General features: G+C 38.3%; 1 protein-coding gene across 1 annotated transcript; it reads right to left on the reverse strand.

Annotated features, from left to right (window-relative positions):
- Positions 1-2,515: 2,515 nt before the first annotated feature.
- On the reverse strand, positions 2,516-6,716 carry GBX2 (gastrulation brain homeobox 2). The gene is made up of 2 exons (XM_072418505.1): positions 5,926-6,716; positions 2,516-3,853 (listed from the first exon to the last, which is right to left on the reverse strand). Exons 1-2 carry the CDS (start codon positions 6,410-6,412, stop codon positions 3,342-3,344), a joined length of 999 nt encoding a protein of 332 aa, XP_072274606.1. The 5' UTR covers positions 6,413-6,716; the 3' UTR covers positions 2,516-3,341.
- Positions 6,717-6,925: the final 209 nt, after the last annotated feature.

The following is a 6,925-nucleotide window of genomic DNA, read 5'->3' on the forward strand; positions in this document are numbered from 1 at the left end:
AGTACCACTTCTGCGGCTCATTGTTATATCATTACACAATTCGATTTTTTTTTTATATTACCATTTACCCTCCTTTCAGCTGTTTTACAAACCACTTTAGAATTTCAGATTTGTGTACCACAAAAGCCTTTATGTATGTACACCGTGTATATATGCATACTGTTACTGAACACATACACACAGCACACACACTTACATGTATTCATATATAGAACACACATATCTGTTTCCCCCTTTTACTAAAATTTACTTAGGTTTGCAGAAATATAATACTTGGTAATTATAAATGGCTGCTTCCATCCTCAAGTTCAACACAAATTTTGACATAATTGAAGATCTCCTTGACCTGTGTGATAAGTCAGTTTATTTCATTATGTTGTCTATGATATTACATTTCATCTGCTGAAATGATCTCTGTATCTATCACTTGGTAAATTCAAAGTATTGCTGCTGCCTCTTGCAGGCAGGAAATTGGATAGTGAAAGATATTTCTTAATAATAAAGATGAGACTTGCAATAAGCCCGTATTTAGCGATATTAACCAATCAATGTTTTGACTCTGCAATTTAATTCTAAAGCGGTGACACCTGTTTGTACTTTTGTGGCTCTCTGTATAAGAACTTAGTATTGTGCATGGGATTGTATATACATACATGAACACACATTTTTCTGTGTACAGCTATACCTCTGAGTAAAGCAGTGCTTGGACTAAGTGGTAACTGTGGTTTTTCTTCTACCAGCACAAATATTTAATTACGAAACCATTTATAGAATATATATCAGTCCTTATAATATGTCTATAATTTATTCCTAGCCAGATCATACCTACTAAAATGTATACAATTCCCAGATGTCTGCGTTGCTAGGAAATATAAAAAAAAGTTTTTGTTTAATTAAGTAATATGATTTGAAACCATGTATGAAATGTTCCACAGCCTGTATTGTTGTAATATAAGTGCCTAAAAGAGGGGAAAAAAGTGAAAAACGTAAAAACTTACTTCGGCTTTCCTTGCTTAACTAAAATCACAGAGCTGTTTCTATATAAAATCTATTCGAAGAAAGTGAACGAATATCTGTGCTGCCTAAAGCTAATACGGTATAAAACAAAAAATATGTCTGTTGAAGTCTGAACGACTTGCGCTAACAAATGTGCGCTAATTGTTCAAGTTAGGATAGGCTGTGAAATGAAGGTTCTGACTGTTCTTAACATCTGTGAGTATAAACAGTTATTTATGGAGCATAGCATGTATATACATGTTATTACATTCATTTTATATGTTTCTCTGAAAATCTTCTATCAATTCACTTTTTATCCCCTATATCCTTCCTAAAACACAGAACTTTGGGATTACCATGCAAGATATAATGGTTAGTCACTATTTTACAATTTTATTTTAAAAGTTGTAAAACATTTTTTTCACCATGATGTATTTATTCCAAGATTTGTGTGCTAGGTATAATTTTGTGTTATAATGGGATTATTACCTCCAGGCACATTTCCAAGGATGAAATTATTAGGTATTATTGTAAATAACAACTAAAAGAGTTAAGGGTATGCGAGTGAACATCTTATGTTCAAGAAATCTTCAGGAATAACCTGTGGTTGGTATGTGAATATGAACTTTTAGCTATATATGTGCATCTGCCTGGCTTGTTCTTTCTTCTTCCTTGTAAATTTAAAACAATATACAAGGCAAAACCTAAACCAAACTGCCCATTAACCAAAATCATTGCTGCCTGTTTTTTAAATATTAGTAAGTTATGACTTTTTTAAAATACTTGGATATATATTATTCACATAAAGCAGTTGGATGAAGATCATGGAGGAATCAGTACGAAAGAGCATTGCGTGATGTCCAAATTATTTTTACCATATACTCCACCAATTTTCTCCGATTTCAGCACAACATTGTTAGAAAGACACCAAATGTTGCATAGTAAAAATATATTGACACACAATGTATATGATGCAGTTTCATTAACACTGCTGTTAAAATCATTAACTAATTCATGTACATAATCACATATGTACCTGTGTGGTTTGTAAATATTCCATTTTGTGCATATGATTTCCCATGAGAATAATTTATATTAGGTGGGTGTCAACTGTCTTGCTCCTCTCGAGATTTATATATATATATATATATATATATATATATATATGAAACCGTGACTTTTCTTTTATCGTATTCTGCTCCTGTTATTTAATTACTAAAATGAAAGATCCTGCACAGAGGATTTCCTGCAGAACTCGTAAGAAGAAAGCCCCTAACAACATGGTTATAAAATAGACTCCACACTAGAGCTCATTCTCTCCTCTCTTTATCTGCCATTCAGCTGGTTAGCAACACATCCAAGCAATGGCATGAAGTGACATGGAGAGAGATGACCCTGCCCGCTTCTTGCTGGGATCCCAGCTCACTTTGTACAATTGCCACAAATAACCTGACAGATCCCAGGCCTCAACATCCAAAGGCTTTGTTCTAGGGTCTGATCTGCCGGGTTCAGCAAATTACCCAGGATAAATTTATATATATATATATATATATATATATAGCTAAATATGTGTGTGTAAAACTATTTATTTATATATATATAATGCATATATTGCAAACTTCCAAACCTGAGTGTAGGAAACATGTCCTAATTATGAAGCCAGGACTTGGTCCCCTGGGTGGCAGACACATTTACTGCACAGATGACACTTCCAACCTTCCACAATTAAATAATGTCTCGAAAGAAAAAAAATGTACATTCATTTATTTCGCGTCCAACAGACCCCACATGTCCTGCCCTATTAAATCCCACACAGCCCCTCATTTGTCGACCGCTCTCGTCCTCATCACACAGATCAGATTTGACAAAATGAGTCTCGGAGGGGATGAAGGAAGATTAGCTAGGACCTGGCCATGTACCCTTTTTTTTAAATGACCCCACATCTTCTAAACTGGCCGAGTGGGTTTGTTTATTAGTGACATTTTCAGATTTCACAAGACTGATTTTTTGTTTGAAAAAAATAAAATAAAATAAAAAGGATAAGTTAAGAGAAATATGCGACACTTAATAAATTAATCACAACATAATTTTTGAAGCTCCAGGGAGCTAAATGAGGACTATCAGTTTCTCCAGGAGGGACTTTAGTCCCCCATTAGAAGGTAAGTGCCCCAAACTTGTCCCATCATGGCTGGAGGCCACTCAATGTCCCAGAGCCTGCCAGGACGTTCAGACCTGCCATGGGGTCCCTCTGTCCACACAGCTGTCCTGCCACAATAATAAATAGTACAGCTTCTGGCTTTCAGTCTATACAGTGTGTATGGGAACCACAAACCTGCAGTCTTAGTTCAGGGTCTAGCTTGTTCCATCTGCTGGTGTTGGCTCCTGATGGCGAACCTGCTGACATGGACTGGGATGGGCACCACGATTTTGGGGTTCCTGGAGGGTTCCCCTGTTTTGGAGTTTGCATTGCCTGCCTTGACCCTCTTCCACTTGGCTCTGCGGTTCTGGAACCAGATTTTCACCTGCACTTCGCTGAGTTTGAGGGCATGTGCGATCTGGGAGCGCTCGGTGAGGGAGAGGTACTTCTTGCAGTGGAACTCCTTCTCCAGTTCCAGGAGCTGCTCGCTGGTGAAGGCCGTCCTCCGCCTCCGGTTCTTCCCGGTAGAAGTGTTGTTACTGGAAGGGTTGGGGTTCTGGGGGCTCTCCTCTGGAGTGTCCTCCTCTTTGTGGGCTGCCTGGCAGGAGATGTTGTCATCTGAACTGTAGTCCAGGTCACTGTCCATCAGGTACGAGTCTTCCTTCCCCTTCACGTCCTCATCTTTCCCCGGATCGTCTTTTCCCTGTCCCCGGACAGCACCTGTCCAATGAGAGATACATCAAACTTACAAACCATGCAACGGGTTGAGACAACACCGACCCTCATGGGGCCCATAATTATCAGATCTTTTATTAATAACTTATAATCAAAAGTGTAAAGTCTAAGGATATGCAAATATTGTACAAAATTATTACTAGAATTATTGTGTGCTGAGCTGCGTGTCATCATGTGACAAACAATATATATCCATTCATCTAAATATCTATTCACTTATCTGTCCAATTATATATCCATCCAAATATCTATTCACCTACCTATCCATTAATATATCCATCTAAATATCTATTCACCTATCCATCTATTTATATCTCTATCCAAATATCTATATGTTCACCTATCTATTCCTTTATATCTCCATCCAAATATCTATTCACTTATCTGTCCATTAATATATTCATCCAAATATCTATTCACCTACCTATTCATTTATATATCCATCCAAATATCTATTCACCTATCCATCTATTTATATCTCTATCCAAATATCTATATGTTCACCTATCTATTCCTTTATATCTCCATCCAAATATCTATTCACTTATCTGTCCATTTATATATTCATCCAAATATCTATTCACTTATCTGCCCATTTATTTATTCATCCAAATATCTATTTACTTATCTGTCCATTTATATATCCATCCAAATATCTATTCACCTACCTATCCATTTATATCTCTATCCAAATATCAATTCACCTATCCATTCATTATATCTCTATCCAAATATATATTCACCTATTCATTTATATATCTATTGAAATATATATTCACCTATCTATCCATTTATATATTTATCCAAAGATCTATTCACCTATTCATCAATTTATATCTCTATCCAAATATCTATATGTTCACCTATCTATTCATTTATATCTCTATTCACCTATCCATCCATTTATATTTATATCCAAATATCTATTCATCTATCCATCTGTTACTATGTATCTATTATCTGCATTCTTTTCTTTCTTTCATCTATTCATTCCTCAATCCATTATTAATTATCTATAATTTATTTTCTTCCTTTGTATACTTATTTTTCTTTCTCCCTGTTCTTTATTTTTCTATTTCTTTCAACCATCCGTGTATCTATCAGTCTATTATTATTTATCTCTCATCTGTTTCTTTCTCCCTGTTTTCTCTTTTTATTTCTTTCTCTCTTCTTCATTCTATAATTCTTTTTTCATCCATCCGTTCATCTATTATTATTTATCTATCATCTGCTTCTTTCAATATTCTTCATTTTTTCCTATTATCTCTTCTATTTCTATTATTATAAACTGCTTCTTTCTTTATTCTTCTATTATTTCTTTCTTTTCATATTATCTCTTCTATCTCTATTATTATAAACTGCTTCTTACTTTTTCTATATATATTTATCAAAAAGAAAGAATTACATAAAATGTCTGTAAATCCTTAACACAAAAACTATACATAAATATATAAAAAGCAATATCTAAACAGATAAATAAATATATGGATAAATATCGGGTGAATAAGTCCTGGACTTCATTAAAAAGTTACCCATAAAAACATTTAGGAAGCAAACTTCTATTTCCCCGAATCAAACACTCGGAGCTTGAATTGGTAAGATGTTGGTGTATGTGTGACCTCGCCGGAGGGAAGATCGGATTAAAGTGCGAATAAATTGTAAGTATTCGTGAATTGTAGACATAACAGTCCCTATAGATCCCTGCAGTCCCGGAGGAAATGTTCTGTAATAAATAATTGCCGCTAGTTGTGGAATTAATAGGAATCCGTGTAGAAATCATTATTATTATTTCGTAGATTATCATTTATATTATTGCTATTTTGCTTTCTAGTTTCCTCTTTTTCTAGTTTATTATTTGTAGGAAATAAATGATTGCTAAGCGATGAATATAAAGTTATACACCGATCGTCCTATTACCTTATAATAAATTCTGACTTGTACAAATGTAACAATCCCCCAAACAATAAGTGATGGGTAATAAGAGGTAAGTGATATTTAGGGATTAGTTCCCCATAAAAGAAATGTCTGACATGTAGCATGGTACAGCTGCCACTTACCCAGAGAAGCTTCTGAAGCAGAAAAAGGCAATAAGGTTCCCTCTTTGGTGACATAAGTTTTGCCGGTGTCCTCCCCATCAGATTGGCCCCCATCACTCTTGTAGCCCCCCTGCAGGCTCTGGGCTCCAAACTTCCTGGCTGCTTCTTGGTGCTGTGTGGAGGCTGAGAAGCTGCCTGGCAGGGTGGCCATGAGGGTGGAGGTAAGTGCCATGCCTTGTGCCAGGCTGGAGCAGAATCCGCTGGGCAGGCTGGGGATCTGGTGGTGGGGATGGGTAGAAGGGAGGGTAGGTTGTAGGGCAGGAGGGGGAGGGGGTGGAGGTGGCAGGACCACAGGCCTGTATGGCATGAACATTGGGTACCCTGTATAGACGAAGTGGCCGGGACTGGGCTGAGGAGGGCTTCCTATCAGAGAGTCTATGCTGAACGCTGTACTGCTGCCCAGGGGACGCTGCATCATCATGAGAGGAGGCTGGAAGGCTGCACTCATATAAGCTACCGGAGGGGACTCACACCGGGAGAAGATCACACCCTGACCGGGCACACACCGATACAACACCGGACACTCAGATCCTCATACTCGCTGCCATCACTCCGGGGATCGCTGGCTGAACGGCTGCAGGGAGTCACCGATAGTCTGCTGGCACTTCTCCTGGGGATCCCTGAGTGCTGAGTCCCGGCTCTGTCCCGGCTCTGTCCCGGCTCTGTCCCGGCTCTGTCCCGGCTCTGTCACGGCTGTGTCCAGTTTCTGTCCCGGCTGACCCGCTGTCTGCTCTCTCCGGGCTTCTGCAGCTACAAACTCCTCACCTATTTCCCATTCACATTTTGCTACATTTTAGAACCTTCCCTCGGTCACGTGGCACTCTTCCCTGCCCGCTATAGGCTGCCCGGGCAGAGGAGGCGTGGCGTACAAGCCTAACCCATCTCACACCCTGAGTGCTCAGTGTCAGAGCTGCGATCCGATCCGCCGACCTCAGCCCACACCTCTGATCTGTCACCCCAA

The sequence above is a fragment of the Pyxicephalus adspersus genome, chromosome 7 (assembly GCF_032062135.1).
Source record: "Pyxicephalus adspersus chromosome 7, UCB_Pads_2.0, whole genome shotgun sequence".
Taxonomy (NCBI): Eukaryota; Metazoa; Chordata; class Amphibia; order Anura; family Pyxicephalidae; genus Pyxicephalus; species Pyxicephalus adspersus.

What these genes read in the sequence shown, in the direction of transcription:
- GBX2 (XM_072418505.1), bottom strand. Translation starts at nt 6,412, where the DNA reads ATGAGTGCAGCCTTCCAGCCTCCTCTCATGATGATGCAGCGTCCCCTG. An exon ending in TGCTTCAGAAGCTTCTCTGG is followed by an intron (nt 3,854 to 5,925) that starts GTAAGTGGCAGC and finishes CTCATTGGACAG; the next exon opens with GTGCTGTCCGGGGACAGGGA.